At 43.4% G+C, this 18,818-nt stretch overlaps 1 protein-coding gene across 4 annotated transcripts in view; it reads right to left on the reverse strand.

The window, feature by feature from the left end:
• ABCB11 (ATP binding cassette subfamily B member 11) overlaps positions 1–18,818 on the reverse strand; it is a 47,834-nt gene that overhangs the window by 7,002 nt on the left and 22,014 nt on the right. For all 4 annotated transcript variants that reach the window (XM_033166583.1, XM_033166599.1, XM_033166573.1 and 1 more), the window contains exons 16-25: positions 17,477–17,647; positions 15,820–16,021; positions 13,922–13,985; positions 11,498–11,633; positions 11,183–11,347; positions 6,695–6,799; positions 6,416–6,577; positions 4,757–4,960; positions 2,706–2,947; positions 2,249–2,405 (exon numbers count right to left, since the gene is read on the reverse strand). In XM_033166583.1, the coding sequence (XP_033022474.1) occupies positions 2,249–2,405; positions 2,706–2,947; positions 4,757–4,960; positions 6,416–6,577; positions 6,695–6,799; positions 11,183–11,347; positions 11,498–11,633; positions 13,922–13,985; positions 15,820–16,021; positions 17,477–17,647 (1,608 nt within the window). The remainder of the gene's footprint in view (positions 1–2,248; positions 2,406–2,705; positions 2,948–4,756; positions 4,961–6,415; positions 6,578–6,694; positions 6,800–11,182; positions 11,348–11,497; positions 11,634–13,921; positions 13,986–15,819; positions 16,022–17,476; positions 17,648–18,818) is intronic.

The following is an 18,818-nucleotide window of genomic DNA, read 5'->3' on the forward strand; positions in this document are numbered from 1 at the left end:
CTATATCACTGAGGTTTCCGTTCCGTACATGTTGCGAAACCATTCTAACAGCCGCCAGTTTACACATACATGAATCTAGATGAACTGCTTTGTGCATTTTTTTTAGTGAGTCATTTGTGCCTCATTTGTTAAATAAAAGCCAACTTTCAATAGCCAAAGGAAGTGGCGCAGGATTCCTAATACACCTTTCTCTGCAAGTATTGCCTAAGTTCCTCATATCTGCACCATGACAAATTCACTGACATGCAGGTGCCCATTACATATCCAGCATTACACTCTGTGGCTTGTACAGAGTTCTGAAGGGCAAAATAAAATGTTTGCTGTTACCAGGCAATACCGGGCTCTTTATTTGATAAATTTGCCTTCATCAAGAAATATTGCATTCACACTTCAAGACTCTCTCTCTCTCTCCTCTCTGTGTCTATAGTGATATCTTCCACTTTTCTTTTGTGGAATCAAGTGACCAACTGTGGGCTGCTTTGCACATCATGGCTTACCATGTACGAGCAGACAGCTCGCACTTCATTCCTCCCTTAGCTCTTGTGGCAGCAACAAGCCAGAATCCTTGGCTTAGAGTTAAAGTCTGGTCCAGGTACCGTGGTTTGTTTTCTCTCAAAAAAGACATGATCAGGAAGCCAAGAACGAGCCTTGGCTTCAGACCATGCTTTGTTTGGTGTGACTTGACACAACCCCCAAGCCTGGTTTGGTTATGCTAAGGTAAGGACCATGGCTTGTTGCTTCCCACTTGTGCCAAGGGAGGAATGAAGTGGGAGCCAGTCCTTATGCAGTAAGAATGGCACCAACACATAAGAGAGAGGTATCAGTAGGTTCTGGGGAGCGCCAAGGTTTCCACAAGTGCAAAAATCTTTAGGTGGAAAACCCCAAAAGGGTGGGAGGGGGCTGCAAAAATAGCCCCAAGAAGACTGAGCACGCGCAGCAGCCACAAAATGCTGACCGACTGATTTGGTTGGGCGGGAATGACAGAAAACCAGGTAGAAGGGCAATGGAATAGAGCATTCTGAACCTCCACATTTTGCAACATTTTGTCTCAGGTACGACTTTTAATTAATATTGAAGAAAGACACCACTTAATGCCAAATCAATACTTCACTCTCACACATATTCAAGTCATTGTGCGATGGCTGCAGTGAGCAGGTGGAAAACATGGTGAGCCCATAATCTACTCCGCTGAAGAGTTATTATGTGGTGTGAACTTTCACTAGGAAGCTAAGTAAAATTCTGCGGAGCTGCTCAGTTCATGGCTTTGTTTCAGGTGGAAACATTTCCCACAAGTTCTAAATGGCCTGAAGAGTTGCCCATGCATTGCTGGCCGTGACTCTCCGGGGATCAAGACAGGGTACATACCCAGAGAATGGAAGGAAATGAACTGGGGACCTTCTGCATTCAAAGCAAATGCTCTGCGATGGCCACTGAGTTTCAGCCCTCCTCCCATGCCAGTGCTATAGCAGGTACATGGCTATGCTGGCACAGGGTTCACAAGGGTGCTCAAAGCACAGCTGCTTCCCCTTCTTCCTAGGAAAGATTTCCTAACATACCACATTTTTTGCAGACTAAGAAAAAGGAAACCCACAATTGCTGCCTGTTAAACCAGGAGGTTTGATGATATTATTCCTCCTTAGCTGCTACCATCTGGTTGTTTTTTTTAATTCTGATTTTTTTATGTTGTTGGTTTAGTTCCTAATCGGTTTTAATGACACCACCTATTTTTCCACAAGTTGCCTTGAGGACCTTAGAAATGTGTCTAACTTTCAGAACATCAGTGCTCACAGAAGACCGCAAGAACAATAGCATGTTGGGAGGACTTAACAAGGGGCTAAGACTGGAGGGACAATCTGGAGACAAAGAGCATATAAATCTTAAAACGGGTAGAAATTTATCAGAGGAGTTACCAGGAATCATCACCAATAGAATTCCTTCTTCTAAAGCTGAGAGCACAATGAAAAGTCGGGCCACATTGATGGTGCCTGGGGTATGTGCACTAACTTTATTCAAACTACAATTGACCCCAAATTGCCTTACCCTGGGCATGTATTATTTGTTCAAGCCAATGCGGTTTTCTCTAATCAAACACACTCTGTGCCCTCAAGGTACCGGCAGACCTTGTTTTGCTCTAATTTTATGTTCTTGACACACTATAATCTTCTTTGCTCCAGTACAGAAGAGGGAACTGGATGACCTTCGGATGCTACAATTATGTGATTCTAATAACACTAATTTCTGCTCTTACCCATTTTTCTCCAGCATCACTGTAAACACTAATTCGGGGAACACGATCCACCAGCTGAAAAAAGCGAGCTGCAGCTATTTTTGCCTTGGCATAATTTGGCGTATAGGAGGATGCTCTTCCTAATGCAGTTCCACTGGTCACAATAGCAGAAATCACCCTGAAATCAAGAAGGAAAGACGTCAGCTTACATGACGCTTAGGAAGAAGAGGTCAAGGTCTACTATCCTGTTTCCATCAGTGGCCTGCTAACTATGTCAAGCAAGGCTGGAAGGCAACAGCCTCCCCCCCCCCTCCCCATGGTTGGTCTCCAATAACTTATATATCCAGAGATATACTGCCTCTTAACATTGTTATTCAATTTTATCATGTCCACCACTGTCTCTGTTGAGAATGCATGATCAACTAACAGGTTCTATTTGGGGAAGATAATTTGTGTGTGTGTGTTTCTGTTCCTTTACCTAAACACATAGCTGTAGTGAAGTCCTTCCTTGTCAACTAAAAATCCTCCATACCGATAGGAGACCGAATTGGCTATAAACAGAACACTCTGTGCAAAGCCAAAGCAGAATCCATAAACATTTGCTTTTTTGACTGCTGCTCTGTAAGGGACTTCCAGCTCTTTCTCATATGCTTCAATAAATTTTTTCTCCTTCCCAATTCCAGCGACAGTCCTGATGTTTGCAAGCGCTTCATTGGAAATCTGTTGAAAAGAAATGGAAATGGAGGAGTAGCAAAGATCTGTTAGATTTCAGTCTGAGAGATATGGGCCATACATCTGGTGAGCTGCTGTATCTCTATCTATCTATCATCTATCGATCATCTATCTATCTATCTATCTATCTATCTATCTATCTATCTATCCATCTACTGTATCTATCTTCTATCTATCTATAGTTTTAAAGTGTAAGTTTGGTTTCCACACCAGTTTACTAAGAATCTCTAGTTTTGAACTGATTCAGTTGAACTTACCAAGGTCAGGCCAGTGGAGACACTCTAGGCCCTCATACCCAAATCAGCTCCTCAGTCTGAGGAACTTGCCTCATTGAATAGCCACACAGACTTACTTTGCTTTTGACCATGTGCTCCACCTCTGGCCCTTGCCTGTCTATCTCCACCAGCAGCCTGTCTTTGATCACATCCTTGAATTCTGTCTCTCTGATCTTTGTCTGCTTCCATTGGAACCTGACTACTAGCATACTGTATATTTGCCCATGTTCTTGCCTTCTGGCCCTCTTACTGCAGCTAGTTTCAGAATCTGACCAAGGCCTGACCCCAGGTTTCCTAATCTAATAATTTTTTTTACTGTACTGGTGACTTTTCCAATATTGGGCAAGAAGCAATTCCTGGCATGGGTTCTCATATCTGGGCAAAGGTGATGCTGTCTACATAAGCATCATAAGTACACATTGACAATACAGCTCAACAAACAAATGGCTTGTCTTAGCTTGTTCTGCTCCTATTCTTTATCACATTCTTAAGTTGTTGGTAATAGCTGTGGACAGACACTGTTGTAGGCTTTTACGCCATTTGTTCTGCGTAGCTATACTGTCGCTTTCAGTCCTGTTATCAAACTTTTAGCAGCTTCGGCTGATTCTCTGGCTACATCCCTAACTGGAGAAAGAAAGCAGACGTAGTCCTGGTTACATCCGGATTAGACTACTGTAACACACTCTACACAGGGATGCCTTTTGCAGACCGTTCAGAAGCCTCAGCTGGTGCATACTGAAGTTGCTTGTGGAGGCTAAGGAAATATGTAAGATTGATTGTGTACCAGTTACACTGGCTGCCAGTAAATGTCAAGGCCCACTTATTATTATTATTATTATTATTATTATTATTATTATTATTATTATTATTTTATTTGTACCCCGCCCATCTGGCTGGGTCCCCCCAGCCACTCTGGGCAGCTTCCAACAAATATTAAATACATTAAAATGTCACAGATTAAAAACTTCCCTAGACAGGGCTGCCTTCAGGTATTTTCTGAATGTCAGGTAGTTGCTTATCTCTTTGACCTCTGATGGGAGGGCATTCCACAGGGCGGGTGCCACTACCGAGAAGGCCCTCTGCCTGGTTCCCTGTAGCTTTGCTTCTCGCAGTGAGGGAACCGCCAGAAGGCCCTCGGCATTGGATCGCAGTGTCCGGGCTGAACGATGGGGGTGGAGACGCTCCTTCAGGTATACAGGACTGAGGCCTTAAAGCACACACACCCCTTTGTGATTTTGATGCCCATATATGCAATGCCAAATGTGTCTTTCAACTTTATCCAACCAATTGCAACCAGAAGCTAAACACTTTATTTACCCTCTGAAGTCACACTGCCCTTGACAAGTAGCGGGGACGCGGGGGACGGGGGGACGGGGGGGGGGATGGGACATTTCAACCCTACATGGCTATGCCAGGCCCAAAATGCCTGCTATCATTGACAACACTGGGTGATTGCATTATTACTCACCATCTCATTTAATCTTAAACGATGTGCTTTTTTTGTAGTTGTTTTAAACATTACCTTCCCAGTTGCCTCCATTGCTTGTTTGTCCTGAGAGGCAAACCCTGTTAGCATCTGAGACTGCACCACACCAGATAAAGCCAAGAATGGCAAGAAGCAGATGATGACCAAGCTGAGCTTCCAACTGAAGTAGAAAGCAATAACAATGGCCACCCCGATGTTGGTGACAGAGTTCACAATCATTCCTATCTGGCTGCCGGTTGCCTTAAAATAAGCAAAAGAAAAAAAGAAAGAAGAAAAAGATCACCAACACGCTCTCCCACATTAAGCACTGGGACACTTTTTGCTACCTCAAAGCTGTGAAGGAAGGAGAGCTATTGTTTAGCATCCAGCTCCTATTGCCAAGGAGAAGCAAAGAGCTAGAAGGGATTTTGGAGGTAATCAGTTGCACACCACCTTCTCAGTGCAGGATCTGCAGTGCAGCCTCTCTGATAGATAGCCAGGTGTTGAAATACCTCCAGTGAAGGCAGTCTGAGGCAGTCTGTCCCACTGCCAAACAGCTCTTTCCATTACAAAGTTTCTCCAGAAATTTTTTGTCTGAAATTTATTTCCCTGAAGTGTTCTAGAGCTGCCTTCAGGAACAAGGAGACTGAGCAAGGATGTGTTGCCAAAGCACCTCTTTTTCCTGCCTATGTCACTGAAAACCCTTTGGCACTCCTAACTGTGAAAACAGGCCCACCAGCAACATACTCACGGAGAGGGTCTGCAATGGCTAAGCCGCCCTCATGGCTGCAATGGGCTTTGTTCATTTCCCCGTTTGTAGCAACCTTCCAAGAAGTGGCATATGGGAAGATAAGTTGGGTCCAAAGTATGAATTATGGATTTGAAAGGAATTCCCATTTATGCTGTCTGCTCCTCTTGTTTAGGCCTCTATCTCAACCACTTCAGAATGCAGGTGGGGGCTCAAATGAGGGAACAGCTTTACATCCCCATCGCCTCTGTACATGGGAAATTGAACATTAGGGGGAAGAGTCCTAGACTGTTCCCTGGTGTGCTTGGTTTTTTGTGTAGGGATCTTTGAATTTAATCTGTGAAGAATCATTCCATCATGTAAGCCTGCACTTCCCAGTATGTACTTCCCAGGTATTACTCAAGTTCTATTGTGTGTACTGTATAATCCCTCCTTCTACCTGGCCAATCCCCCCGGCAACACCTCCCCAGCCAGGATTGGGCGGCTGCTAGAGTAGGTGGAGTCCACAGGTATCCAACCTGGGAAGGCGGTGCCAGGACCAGCTACCAGGAGCTGCACCGTGATCCAAGGGGGCTACTCGCGACCACGCAAAAGGTGCACCCCATTTGATGTGGGGAACGTTCATTCCATCATGTAAGCCCGCACTTGGGAACGAAATGGTACAACTGAGACACAGCTTTATCATTTCAGTAAGAACTAGGCCTTATACTTTTGTATGAAAGTTGCATGCTAAAAGATGCTCCAGTGTAAAAAAAAAAAAAAAAAAAAAAGCACCAAGGTGTGAAATAGCCATTTTTTCCTCCTTAGAATCACCTTACCAGCAGCTTTCATTTCTATGGAGTCTCAGAGGCGTGTTTATGCAATAAACCCATGACAAGAATTATCTTGTCTCAATTTGATTGAGTGGATGCCCAGCTGATGTGGCAATATCTGAAGTGTGTTAGCTACTTTTATATGAAATATCTTACCCCTTGAACCTGAGAGGCATCAGTTGCTAGTCTTGTGGTCAAAGCCCCTGGGCTGTTCCTGTGGTCATCGAACCAACCAATTTCTTCACCTAGCATAGCCTCGAAGCCAACCTTCCTTAGCCGTCTTGTAAGCAGCTCACCAGACTTCGCAAATGTATACCCCTGAAATGCATTTAAAGAATCTGTAAGTCTAGACATGCCAGCCACAAGGCACCTAAAAACAAGAAAAGAAAAGCAACGGAACAGCCAATCTTAAAGGGGTACTCAAGGGTCATTTACCTGTAAAAACTGTGTAAAAAACGATATAACTCCAACCAATACAAAGAGCAAGCAGATGCTATTGATCTGTAATCTTTGTTCTTCTTCATCCAGTATAGAAAAGGTCTTTTGGGAAAGAGAAGAAAGGGCCATAATATTAAGTGCCAAATAGTATAATTTTATTATTTAGGCAATTTATACACGGCTTCATTATAATCGTCTCTAAGCAGTGAATTGAGAGCCTATACTTCAGAATTCATGTCACATGATTGCAATGATACTGGAAATCATAGGATCGTGCAATCTAGTCCATGCAGATGTTATTGGACTCCAACTTACAGCCTGCATGGCCAGTGGCCATGGTTATTGTGAGTTGTAGGGGGTCATTGTACTGGGTACCCCTGATTTAGCCCATTTTGGTTTTACAGTTGCCTTGAGTATTGCTCATGTGAGATCTCAATGGAGTGCTGCAAGCAAATTTTGCCCCTAGTACAGCACTAATTAAAGGACAGCTTGACCATAGCCTCACATCAGTGGATGTTTATTGATTTAAATGGTGCTACTATTGAATTTCCCCCAAATGCAATCAATAGGCTATAGATTTTTTTTATAAGGGACATTTCTTCTACCTAAGTACAGCTAGGTACTAAAAATATAAAGTGGTGCCGGGCCTCAAATCTGTCAGGAGGAGAAGCCATTCTCTCTAATCTGAAATGTATTTGATTCTACTATAGTGGATCAGACAAAGTGAATATTGTTTTTCTATCTTTCTCTTAACCTCTTTTCTGTTTTTTCTTTCTTTTCCCTTCTCTATTTCTCCCCCTCCTACACACACACACATTTCTCTGTTTTTATTGTACCTCTATAGAAGTCTTGGTTTGGTTAAAAAAAAAATGGGGAAATGTATACAATTTTGTATTTTTCTCTATAAGCTTTCATAGAATTTATTTTTTTACAAATGAAATGTATTTGTTTCATACAGAATAATTATCCTACTTTTCCTTATGTAGTTTGAGGCGATAAATAGCATAATTATAATAAAACACCATTAAAACCATTAAGAAAAAGGAACTATTGAGAATATCAGGCCAGCAAATTAAACTGTGTTTCAGTATTTGCTGCAGGAAAGTATCCCATTTAAATAGTGTGTGCGCTATTCATAACTGATGGCACTTGGCCATTTGAACCCAGGTATGTTTAATACCTGGGTTTCAAAAACAAAGTATTAATGAGCACCAAGAAACTAGAGAACTTGGACCCAGCTGAAGTACAAACAAAATACTGCAGTTGAAAAAAAATGGAAAAAAAACTTCCATGCAGTTTTTAAGAGGAGCCAGGGACTAATAACCAGAGGAAAACAACTGCAAGTAGTGAGTCTTTGAAAAAGTCAGGTTTTTTAAGCCCTTCAATCCGCTGATGAGTCTTCACAGAAGAAACAGAATGCTCAGCAAGTCCCACTGCCTCTTTTTTTTTAGTAAGCATTTATTTAAAACGTTCCCCTAATCCTCATAAAGTCAGCTGCAATCACATGCTCACTGGGAAATGTAAAACTAAATGTGTGTGTGTGTCAAAACTCAAATGGAAAAAACAGGAGGTTTTCTGCTTTCTTATAAACATGCCCAAAGCCCCACATCCGTGTCATTAAAAGACACTATAATCAGTGTGCCTCAAAGGGAGGGCATAGGTCCTGTTTGTTAACTCTTTGGGACATTTGTTGTAGAGGTCAACAGGCTACCTGTTATCTTTAGTAGAATGGGAAAAGTAGCCAATAGGGGAAAGCATGAGCGCTCAAAATGGGGTCACTCTTTATGCTCATTAAATCTACCCCTTCCCCCCCCCATGTCTTTCGAACAAGTTTTTTGAGCCACCAGTTCACAGGCATGTTGACAACAACAGACTTAAACACTAACCTTTTAAGCAATTGCTCTCAAGCTATAAATGCCCATCTCTTAAGTTTGATCTTCCAGACTCGCTAACTTATTTTTACACTATCGCCAGGTCATGAAACGTGTGCTTGTGTTCCCGTTTAATGTTTGTCTATGCAGGGCAAATCTTAGTAAGTCAGCTGATCAGCAACTACATACTCCAAACTGATTAGAAGAAGCAAACAGAGACTGTATGTACCCTTGTCAACTATGAAAATCCTTTAATAAAAACTAAGTTGAGCAAAAGCAATTCCCACACCAGCTGGATTCTAGTCTTCAAGTTTGCCCCCTTAAAAGGGGGGGGGGATCTGCCTTGGAGCTAAACATTATAGGTAGAAAAAACCTTGGACTCAGCTACTTTAGTCAAGAAACAGCGTTCTGAATGCGTTATAAACATGCAACACCATATTGCACCAGAGAGAGAGAGAGAGAGAGAGAGAAATTCTAAGCAGTTTTCCATAGCGTTTTTTCTTTTGTTATAAAGATTTAATTTCTTACTTATTTATAGCATTTTCCCCCTGTGTGTAGATCCATCCCTTGTGTCCATAGCAAGTAGATGGATCAGGACACAAGTCCTGTCCCCATTGTTAGAGGCAGTATGCTCTGGATGCCCATGATTGTGAACCACAAGTAGTTATCTATTGCACTCAAATCCTGTGGGTGTCCTTCCCAATAGGCATCTATGAAAACAGAATGCTGGGCTAGTTGGAAGAGGGAGCGTGTTGCATTTTGCTACCTAAGGTGAAACAGGAAGGTGCCACCCCTACCCACTACCCCTCCACCAAATCCTCGCTTACCAGGGCTGCTCAGTGTGTGGTTTCCTGGTTCTGTCAAGATCTCACAAGAGAGCTGTAAGATCCCAGAAGCCACAGCTGCTTATTGCTTCTGCAGTGGCAATGATGGCAGCGGGGCACCCCCTGCCGCAGGTGTTCTGCAGGTGGCTAATGTGCTTCATTTTTTTTAAATAGGAAACGGGATTAGCTGACTCCCGAAAGGGGATGCTTTGTTCACAATAAAATAGAGCAGTGGAATAAATGATGGCTGTTTTCGCATTAACTTTCAACCAATGCTGCTGCCCAAAGTCGATCAACGTTGAGTTTAAGTGACTATAAAATTCACGGTGCGAAAAGGGAGCAATATATGCATTTGCTTTCTAAAAGCATATAATGCCTTCATGGGATACTGTCAGCATGCCTGTTTTGTTGTTTTGATAAAAACCATGCAAAGGGGTTGTTCAAAGCCTTTGTGGCTTTAGTGCCGGTGAATTTAATTCACCACCAACACTGGCTATTGTGTCTGTGAGTTTACTGTCTAATAATAAAATGCCTCCATACTTCAGTCAGATAGAAAAGGGATAAAGTCTTTTTGGAATATTGTACACATAGAAAAGCAGACCCTTATTATATTGCTCACTTCTTTACAGAATCATAGAATTGTAGAGTTGGAAGGGACCACGAGGGCTATCTAGCCCAACCCCTAGCAATACAGGAATCTTTCGCCTAATGTAGGACTCGAACCCATGACCCTGAGATTAAGAGTTTCATGCTCTAATGACTGAACTATTTATGATTACTAGGATGCCATGGTATGGGACAATTTATCAAGGGGAAGGGGAAATACAATTATTCTTCTCTTTTCAGATTTAAGGTTGCAGTCCAATGCACAGTTTTATGGGGATATGTCTCAGTGAACTCAGGGAAATTTGCCAAACAAACAAGACTCAGAGTCTTCTACTTGTTTCTCTTGAAAGTAGCCATAGGTGTGAGGTGGAGGGATGCTCTAAGCTTAATCAAATTAACAGTACTGGGGTATGGGGGAAGACAGGTACCTGAATTATGCCTGACTCCCCCTCTCCACTCCCAGCAGGGCCAGTTGCAGGATGAGTGTGTGTGTGTGTGTGTGTTTTCAAATTTCAATCAAGAAATGCATGGAAGACAAGGTTGGACATCCCCCCCAAGTGCTGCTGCTCAAATAACTGCTTTAAAGGAGAAAGAAAAATGAAACCCTTTGGAGATCTGAAGTATCTCCTTTATCACCATAGTGCCTACATATATGAAAATATGTCTTCCTCCTAGAATGCATGAAACTGGCTCTTAATGCAAGACCCCAACCCTCCTGCTAATCTCCAGAGTCCTGTCTTTTTTTTTCAACTGAGTCGACCCACAAGTTTCAATCATACATTCTCCAACAGTTTACAAAACTGTTGGTGGGCCTGTCATACCGTAGTAATAGAAGACCCTCCTTCCCAAGATAGACCTCTCCCCGCCCCCCGCCCCCGATGAATTCCAGAGCACCCCCCAGAAGCCTGTGAACTTCAAGATTCTGGAATGCAGCTGCCCAGTCCTTTGGGGGGGGGGGTCTGCTGGTCAACATCCCCCTTCCCCAACCTGGTGTTCTGCATGGAAATTGGGCAAATCACCATGAATGTTCAAAAACTACTAAAAGCAGCAACCCAAAACGTTGGAAATGAAGTAATACAGTAATGACTGCTTGGCACACTGTTGGCATGCAGTTGTCCTGTATAATACAAGGGTAGGGAAAGACCATATTCAATACATGAAGAAGGAAATTGGTCATGACCTACTCCGAGAATCTGACTGAAAAGCAAGGCATAGAGTGGGTTGACTGCCCCGTTGAAGCCTGCTCCAAGGGATCCAATCAGCATGTAGGGCCACTCAGGAGCATTGTATTTCAGAATTCTGGTAACGTTAGCAGGCTTCACTTCTTCCACTTTTGCAGCTGTTGGCTCCTAAAAAAGAGAAAAGGGGCAAATATGGAAAGATGGTAATGTTCTACTTTCCGTGCTGCCCAGTAGAAACTTCAAGGAAGGGTTATACAGTGAGCTTTTCAACAGGACCAGAGAAAGGAAACAAAATGGATGTTTTTGTCAAATAATGACCTTCTTAAATGGACTGCCATCTTCTTCATACTGCCCGGTGCTATAGATATGCTCTGAGTGGTTCTGGGCAACTGACATTGGGTGGTCTGGTACTATATTTGACAACTGAGATCTGGAACGCTGTCGAAGAGAAGCTCTACGAAAGAATAAAGAGAAAAGGTGAAGTCTTAGGAACAGCAATTTGAGGAGTTTGCATCTAGTGTTATTACTTATCACAATCCTAGTTTACTGAAATACTTTGTTGTTGTTGTTGTTCAGTCGTTCAGTCGTGTCCGACTCTTCGTGACCCCATGGACCAGAGCACGCCAGGCACGCCTATCTTTCACTGCCTCTCGCAGTTTGGCCAAACTCATGTTAGTAGCTTCGATAACACTGTCCAACCATCTCATCCTCTGTCGTCCCCTTCTCCTTGTGCCCTCCATCTTTCCCAACATCAGGGTCTTTTCCAGGGAGTCTTCTCTTCTCATGAGGTGGCCAAAGTACTGGAGCCTCAACTTCAGGATCTGTCCTTCCAGTGAGCACTCAGGGCTGGTTTCTTTAAGGGTGGATAAGTTTGATCTTTTTGCAGTCCATGGGAATACTTACAATACCTATATCCTGAGATTTATGTTGCAAAGCTTGACATGTTTGCTCAGAAGTAAGCCCCACTGAGTTCAAAGGGGAATACTTCCAAATAAGGGCTCCCCCCCCAGACAACCTATTCACAGTATTAAGCCTTCATCCCGATTTGTTTGCACAAAACTTAAAATGGAAGTTATATGATGTCAGTTCTAAGGTGCCTGTCTTTTATTTAGCTGATTTGTTCTGATTTGCTTGCAGGGAGGTTAAATGAAATGGAGTGTTCAACCTGATTTTGGGGGCATAGGTTATACATCTTCCAATCAATCAATCAATCAATCAATCAATCAATTATTACCCTAAACTTTTTAGTGCATTTCCCATCCCTTTCGTAACTGTAAGATGTCAGTGTTGTTCCATTTTCCAGAAACCTAAATTTCCAGTATGCAACTGAATCCCTCGTGTAAAACAGTGGCAGTCTGGAGGCAAACTAAGCATGCATAGGATTGTAAACATAATTTCCAACTTCCGTTTAGTTGTTTTATTTCTTGATGCAGGCGGCAACCATTTTGCATGAGTTCAATTCGTGTGCAACTGCTGGTGCGCATACTGTTTTTGGCCCCAGAAGCAGGCGGGACGGGGCAGGGGTGGAACAGGGCAAATTAGGCTTGCGCATGTTGCACCGATGCACATGATGGCAAACCCCTGTGCAAACGAGGGGGGGGAGGCCACTTCTTTTTACTTGGGTTGTTTGATTTGTTACAACTACCCTAAAATCTGGGTAGGCAATCAGCGCCCATAAGCTGTTTCAGTTTATATCAATAATGGAATACTAATATGTGACTTATCCCTGCAGCAATAATGACAAGTTCCATGTGTTAAAATTGTGTCTAACTGGCCATGGCAGACATACCTGTGTATAGGACATCCCCCGCCCTCCAACCTGCATCTCGGCACAAAAAGGAAAACATAATTTCCAAAGCGGACCCCTTAATGAGATGCTTTCATGGCGACAACAGTTGCTTGTAAAAGCGAGACACGCTGAAATCCTTTTATAATAGATCATATAACAGTAGAGGAGAAAAGATCAGCATCTCACTTGGTCGGCTTCTAAAGCATGCAACAAGACCATTCTAGGTGGAACTATCCACACACATTTTTGAATGGTATGAGATTCAATATTATTTTTCCTTTTGGAGGAACAGTGCTTAAAAATCTCTTTTCAGGAAAATAAAGCAGAAACGAATACATATCAGCTTAGCTATTGTTCCTCTGGAAGGGATACTCGTGTTCATACATAGCTCAGTCTCAAAGTCTTCAGTAAAAAATAACCGGGTTATAGCCAAACATTTTAGCTATACAGTGGTACCTCGGGTTACAGACGCCTCAGGTTACAGACGCTTCAGGTTACAGACCCAGAAATAGTACCTTGGGTTAAGAACTTTGCTTCAGGATGAGAACAGAAATTGCGTGGCTGCAACAGCGGGAGGCCCCATTAGCTGAAGTGGTACCTCGGGTTAAGAACAGTTTCCGGTTAAGAACGGACCTCCAGAACGAATTTAAGTTCTTAACCCAAGGTACCACTGTACTGGCAAGCTATATTTACAAGACCTCTTTAGATGAAGCAAATTTGTGAAACAAGCCTTCTGCTCCTGCCCCTTGCCAGTTCAAAGAATACCCATTCTCAATGGTGGGTTGATTCACATTAAAAAAATAAAACTGCCAGGTCAAACCCCAAAAGAAACTGGTTGCTGCCTGTCATATGTCCAGGGGTGGTATATCCTGTTTCCTCACCTGAAGCAAAACAGGAAGGTGCTGTTACAAGGCTGCATTGTGTTGTGTTTTGTTCCCCACTGAAAGGCTTACCTCAAGCTGTCCCGATAACTTCCCCTGACGAAAGACTGAGTTTTCTGAAGATTTGGTTCGGCTGCTGTAAAATAAAGCCAGAGAAGCCCATCAGAAAGTGAGATCATCCATTCCATTTTTATTACTTATGTTTTGGTACTCTATGTGTTTACAGTGTATAAAGCAAACCTGTTGAAGCCTGAAAGTCTTTTTTTCATGGTGGTTTGCTAAATATTCTACCTGAAGCACAGCAATTCTCTTTAGTTCAAAAAAGTGTGAGCTTAACTTAAAGTACACTTCTTTAGCAGAGAAGCTTTCTAAGGGTCCTGGATGTGCTCCTATCAGTCGTCCACACATGCTGCTATGGTCCCATGTTGAGCTGTAGGGCAATTACCGGGTTTGCAAAAGGAAGCTAAGAAGCACAATGCTCTTTGCGTGTACAAAGCACAGACCACTAGCACATGAAACGTCTTGAGCAGCTGCCACACTAAGAACAGAAGCGAGCAGACATAGGAGCCAACTCCTAGGGGTCAAGGTCCCTATGCCCCCCCAATAAACTAATTGAAGGGGCCGCCGCCACCCAAGTTGACAGGCATTGCCAGTCAAATGGTGTGCATGCATTGTGTCTTGTGATCTATTATGTGGGGTGGGGCTAACCTGCCCCTCCCCATATTTTATTTGAGTTGGCACACCTGTGAGCAGAAAGGTTACATGTTTTTGTTGGGATGTACCACTTCAAGGGACGCAGGTGGTGCCGTGGGTTAAACCACAGAGTCTAGGGCTTGCTGATCAGAAGGTCGCAAGTTTGAATCCCTGCAACGGGGTGAGCTCCCGTTGCTCGGTCCCTGCTCCTGCCAACCTAGCAGTTCAAAAGCACTGATTTTATAGATACAGATGTGTTTCATTCGGAGCAGAATTCAAGCATGAATTCAAGTCTCCCCTCCTACAGTCTGAAATGGTGAACCCCAGTACAAATTGCACTCTGTCCTTAGTTTCTCCTCACAAGTGCAGGGGCAATCGCTCAAGGCTGATATAACTTTTCTTCTTCACTGGCGATTATGAAACACAGCGGGAATGGGAGCAGCCCTGAGACTATGTAGGCCCTTTGCCTTATATTTCAAAACAATGTATCCCAGAGAAGTCAGAAGATGCTTTCAATTAGAAGAATGCCAAGATGTCTTAGGTTTTATCAGCTCTGCATGCTCCAACAACTCTTTCGGAAATCTGAAGGGTTCTTAAAAATGGACTGCAGCACAGCAAGAAGGCTTGTTCAGTTCGTGTTGGCAAAGAATGCTGGTTGAGGAGTCATCAAAGTGTGACACTAATAAAGCAGAGTACTGTATTCGGTTTGTCTTGCTGCCACGGACCACAGCTCAGTAGCAGAGCACAGGCTGCGAATGCATAAGAATCCAGATTTGAACCCCAGCATCTCCAGTTAAGAGGATCACAGGTAGCCATAATGGGAAAGAGCGAGAGAAGAAGAAGAAGAAGAAGAGTTTGGATTTGATATCCCGCTTTTCACTACCCGAAGGAGTCTCAAAGCGGCTAACATTCTCCTTTCCCTTCCTCCCCCACAACAAACACTCTGTGAGGTGAGTGGGGCTGAGAGACTTCAGAGAATTGTGACTAGCCCAAGGTCACCCAGCAGCTGCATGTGGAGGAGCGGAGACATGAACTCAGTTCCCCAGATTACGAGTCTACCGCTCTTAACCACTACACCACACTGCATCAGTGATCCAGAGATAGACGCATAAATAATCTAACCCTGGAATAAGGCACAGCTTGTTTTGTACCTATGTGTAGGACTGATTTTTCCTGGGACCATAGGGAAATAGTTGTGTTAGTAAAGATAAGGAAATTAATTCCTTGAGTTAGTAAACTTTGACCTCGTTTTCAGAAACGCAGAATAAGGTACTTGCTTTGCGCCGGCGTGTCAGTGAGTGCCTTGTCCCCTTGACTTTGCAAAGTTACCAGTGTGAAGTAAACCCCTTTCCGTTCCATCAGCTCCTCGTGTTTCCCCCTTTCCACTGCTCTTCCATGCTCAAAGCCAATTATGACATCAGCAGTTCTGATTGAGGACAAGCGGTGAGCAATGGAGATGGCAGTGCGCCCAACACGAGCCTAAAGCAATGGGGGGGGGGGATATTGGTGAAGCAAAAAGATGAGTGAAATAGGTAGGCTTTGCTTTCTTTGCGTGTGGTTGGTCATGGAGCATGGAATGAAGCATGGAGCATGGAATGAAGTTAGGAAGGCTAACTGGTGTAAGGACATGCAAAGAGCTCTATTGAATCAGATCAATGGCCCATCAAGGCCACTCACAGTTGTGAATAAGGTGCCTATGAGATGCTTGCAAGAGGGACATGAATGCAGTGGCACTCTCCCCACCAGTGGCAACTGGTACACAGAAATCTGTACGTTCTGTGTGTGCCCGTCATGCTGTCTTACACCAGCACCAATACTTATATTCATTTCCAAGCAAATGTTTGGAGACAAGCATGCCTACCTCCCATCTCCAGCATTGCCTGCTATTTCCTGAACAATTCCACACACACCCCTTCTTTTAATCCACCCTTTGTGCTTGTGCACTTCCTGGCTGTGTAATTCTGGTATTGGAACACACATCTACTCCCATATAAATGAGTACAAATGGTTGGAAGTATAAAAGCTGTGGGTTTCATTTAACTAAGAGCAGACCCACTGAGATCAAAGGTCTTCAGTCAGTTGTGCCCATGGATTTTAGTGGGTCCATTCAGAACAGGAAACACTACCACTTCCATGTCATTCCCCAACATGACTCTTCCCAACATTTCTTTGAGAGCTGTGTTGGGAAAGTCTTTGGGGTAAACTCTTCCCCACCACAGGTCGAGCTTCTGATCTGGCACTGCTCCCTCCCCACATTTCCACTGCTAACAAGCCTAACAATTCTGGAAACTGCATGCATGTTTGTAGGTTAATGGGTGGGTGTGAGGTTCTACTGATTTTCTTATGGAAACATGCAACAAGTTCCAGAGTACACATAGCGGGGCCCCAGCCTTGCTCTCAAGGGCTTCTCCGTTCATTTCAAGAACACCCAGAGAACACCAATTGTGCATTGGAGCAAATGCAAAGCTCTGAATAGCGCTGTTGTTGTTGTTCTTGCTAATTGCATTTTAGCCTGCCCTTACTCTTTCTCTACCCCACTCCAATCTCATCCTCACAAGAGAGATTGTGACTGCCTGAATGTGGGGGTTGAATATCGGATTCCCACTCCTACTCTGGCACAATAATCACTAGGTCACATTAGCTCTCCTAACCACACCTCACCATAATTTTGTATCTTGGAACCTTATTATAAAAAGAAAGTTGTGGAGGGGAGAAGAAACTAATCTCTACCATTAAAGAGATTATAATTAAGAGGGTGTATCTCTCTCTCTCTCTCTCTCTCTCTCTCTCTCTCTCTATATATATATATATATATATAGTTTCCTACCCCCACCTCCATGATATTGAATTATTATTATTATTATTATTATTATTATTATTATTATTATTATTATTATTCCCTGCCCATCTGCCCACTCATTAAATATGCCAAACCTTATGAAGGGCCTCTTGCACTGTAGCTTCGCTTTTGTTGTCCAGTGCTGATGTGGCCATGTCCAGTAGCAAGATTTTGGGGTTTCGAACCAAAGCACGAGCAATAGCAATCCGTTGCTTCTGGCCTCCACTCATCTGGCCACCACCTTCTCCAACTAGGGTGTCAAATTGCTAAAATAGTGGGATGGGAATATGAAACCAGTGACAAAGTTCTTTACCTCGATTCTATTCAACGGTGAGAGCTGCACCAATCCTCTGTCTGTGCTCCCAGTGCCGGTGTGAGCTCATGTATCTCTCTAGCAGGAAACCCCCATGTGCTCCCAAAGGAGGTATCATTCACACATTTCTTTGTTAAGGAAATAAAGCAAGCTTCTATTCCTCTCTGCATGGAACAGAACCATGAAAAGAAGTCTGATCCACCTAACCGGGTGCTATCTATCTTTCTTGAGAGTCCTGGATCTCAGACAATAAATTTATAGCTGGCTTTCTAGCTAAGGTCTTTTTGGTGGAGCTTAATACAATCAAAGTATGGGCTCTGCCGTGGAGATATGGCTAGACCCCCTCAAAATTGTCAAAATAAGTTTGAGAATGACATGTGTTGTGCACCCTAACCCACCCAAAAAATATCAAGGCACCTGAAGAAGCAAGTCTCTTATGTGTATCTTTGAAGAGAAGAACATCTGTTCTCATAGTGGCCAACTAGGTACCTATGGAAGCCCACAACCAATACCTGCATGCAACAGCACTCCTCCATCTCCCAACCTGTGTTCCCCAGCAACTTTGACAGTGGAGGTAGAACACAGCCATTGAAAGTCCTTACCTTCTTCTACTAGCAGTCAACTTACTGAGAACAACCATGCACATTTAACATCACTTTATGGTCTGTTCATTACCCAGGAAAAGGAAAAGGAAAAGGAAAAGAAAATACCAATAATGGTTTTAATCCAACAGGGGATTGTCTGCTGAGTAGCAAATTACCCAAGAAACTCCTAGTGGGTGCATGAGTGGCTCGGGCACACACCTTGGAATTGCAGGCAATAAACACTGGCATGACCCCCCCCAAAAATCTGCTTTCTCTCTCTCTCTCTCCTTTGAAGGAAGGAACCACAAGTAAACTTCAAAAGATAGTGGCCACTGTAGAAGACGGCAAGTGCCCATATTGTCTTGAACACTGCGGATAGACCTACATAGTATTTGTCCACCACCAGCCATGTATAAGAACCCACCAAGGTGTGATAAATGTTCTGTTCTCATTGCCTGCCCGAGGCTGCAAAAACAGACAAACACTTCTGGAAGACCACAATGCGTGGCTGGTGAGCTGTGCATGACTTTGTAGGTCACA

This window comes from Lacerta agilis, chromosome 1 (genome assembly GCF_009819535.1).
Source record: "Lacerta agilis isolate rLacAgi1 chromosome 1, rLacAgi1.pri, whole genome shotgun sequence".
Taxonomy (NCBI): domain Eukaryota; kingdom Metazoa; phylum Chordata; class Lepidosauria; order Squamata; family Lacertidae; genus Lacerta; species Lacerta agilis.